General features: G+C 46.3%; 1 protein-coding gene across 1 annotated transcript in view; it reads right to left on the minus strand.

The window, feature by feature from the left end:
• The window catches only part of MIA2 (melanoma inhibitory activity 2), a 28,171-nt gene that overhangs the window by 20,351 nt on the left and 5,510 nt on the right, over positions 1–2,310 (minus strand). The window contains 1 exon segment of the mRNA XM_018563684.1: positions 945–1,067. Coding sequence (XP_018419186.1) covers positions 945–1,067 — 123 coding nt within the window.

A 2,310-nucleotide genomic window follows, 5' to 3' on the forward strand; every position in this document is an offset into this window, starting at 1 on the left:
CATCTTTTATGACAACATAGGAGGCGGGCTACAGATAGGAGCAGTGACATGAGACATCACAATGAATGAAGACCGTGGTGTTATATGTGTACACATAAGATTAGAAAGACACAAATCCAGTCTATACCTTATAACTGAACTCTGGACTATAATACACGTGTGGACCCTTTGTCATTCTGTTCAGCTAGTCTTGTAATCCAGTCACCCTGCTTGCTCCGGACCTGCACTGCAGTTAAGCAATGTGTGATGATTTTCCTTAAGCATTGGCCACATGGCTGGCTGTTACTCAGCACTGCAACTCAGATAAAGCTGTACAGCACACCTGCCCTAATCAAGAGTGTGTAAATAGACTGCTGGACAGTCAGCCGGTGCCTAATCAAAAGTTTCCCCCTTGACTTTATGTCCGTCTGCTCTACTCAAGATAACCTTTTGCGTTTTGGAATGTACTGGAACTCTGCATCTGTTCTGACTCTGGCTGCTGTCTGTTCAGACGACCTGTCTAGTCAGCTGTCATCTCCAATTACATGGTTGGTCCAATGGATGCCAAGCAAGCTTGGGTTGGGCACACACCTTACAACCATCGCAAGACTTTTGTCTTGCGATGGTTGTTAAGGTACTTAAAAAAAAAAAAACGTACGATCTGAACCGAAAAACCTGTGGAGTAGACCTGAACTACAATTGAAGCTGACCGACAGACACACCTCAAGCTGGCTGACTGGGCAATAAAAGGAGAAACTACACACTGGTGTGATCATGTCTGTCCTCCTTTGCTTACATTAATCTGCTTAGATTAACCATGTTAGACTGACACCACTGTATATGGAAATAAAGCTGACCCCGCCCCCCCTCCCAGTTGGCTGCTGCAAGGGGATTACAAGAAAATAAAAGAGAAAACTTTTAGTTCTTTACAAAAAAAATCCATAAGGATACCACACAGTACTGACCTTGACCTGGCTCTGTCTGCTGCTCAGCTCTTCCTCCATAGCCTGCACTGATGTGCTCAGCATCTTGGAGTTCTCAGAGAGCTCGCTGAACCTCTCCTCCCAGCCCTCCGCCTCCTTCGACAGCTGCAAAAGCAATAGACAATACCCTACATCAGGTACCTGTTGTGCGTCCCCTTCCCCTCATACTAGGGATGCATCAATACCGTTTTTTCAGTATAGAGTACAAGTACCGATAACGAAAGTCCCATCAAGGAAGCTGGGTGGCGTGTAGCGACTCACCGCCCGGCTTCCTGATTAGCTGGGAAGCCGGGTAATGACTTGCCGCTCACCTTCCCGATTGGCCAGCTTCCTGACCCATGAGGAAGCCGGGCGGCGTGAAAGGACCGATTGGTTGGGAAGCTGGCTCCATGGCCAATCAGGAAGCAGGGTGGCGAGTCATTACACACCGCCCTGCATCGTGATTGGGTGGGAAGCCAGCTTCATGCTCCCTGGTGACGAGGGAGCAGGATTTCCGGCCAAACAGGAAGCTGGGCAATGTGTAATGACTTGCCACCTGGCTTCCTGATATCGGAATCATTTGGGAGAGGGAGAGTACCCATCCAAATACTAGTATCGCTACATCCCTGCCTCATACACATACATCCTCCACAGTGAAATTATCTACACATATCAAACATTTGTAGTTTTCCATTAAAATTATTTATTTTTTTACATTTTGCAGAACAAAGCGCGCTCACAGAGGTTCATTCAGCAATATAGAAATGCGTCCGCTGTAATCCAGCATAGGTTTTCAGCATTCAGAATAATCTGTTGCAACAATTCAGGAAGTTGCACAAACAAGTCTGAATGACTTCAAATCATCATCCATCCCCTTCACCTCCTGATCCGTACTGTCATTGGCCCACCTCCCACAGCCATTAGATTTTTCTGCTACCAATCATTTTTGCTCTTCATCATGTGTAGGCGTGATCTTTAGGGCTCATATAAGTCACTGTACTGCCCTTCCTGAGCATTATATAAAACACTTCCCTTTAGAAAGACATCCCTGCTGGCTACTGGCTGTTGCAGACTTCAGCTGTACAACCTGCTGATCAGTTGCTTAAAAGGAGAACTATGAGGCAAGTGGTTTTCACTCAGCCTCATAATCTGAGCCAACCTGTGACAAAGAAACTGTCACACGTCGGCTTAATAGATCGGGAAGTGAGCGAACACATACCGGCGCTCGCTCACTTCTCAATCTATCCCTGCAGAGAGCCGTGACTCTTGTCAGTATTGCCACTGCAAGGGTTAATCTTGTTTCTGCTTGACGTTTTCCTTTAAATGACCAAACATTAAAGTTTTAATATTCCTCTCTGACAGCGACATA

Source organism: Nanorana parkeri, unplaced genomic scaffold (assembly GCF_000935625.1).
Source record: "Nanorana parkeri isolate BGI_ZX_2015 unplaced genomic scaffold, ASM93562v1 scaffold685, whole genome shotgun sequence".
Classification (NCBI taxonomy): Eukaryota; Metazoa; Chordata; class Amphibia; order Anura; family Dicroglossidae; genus Nanorana; species Nanorana parkeri.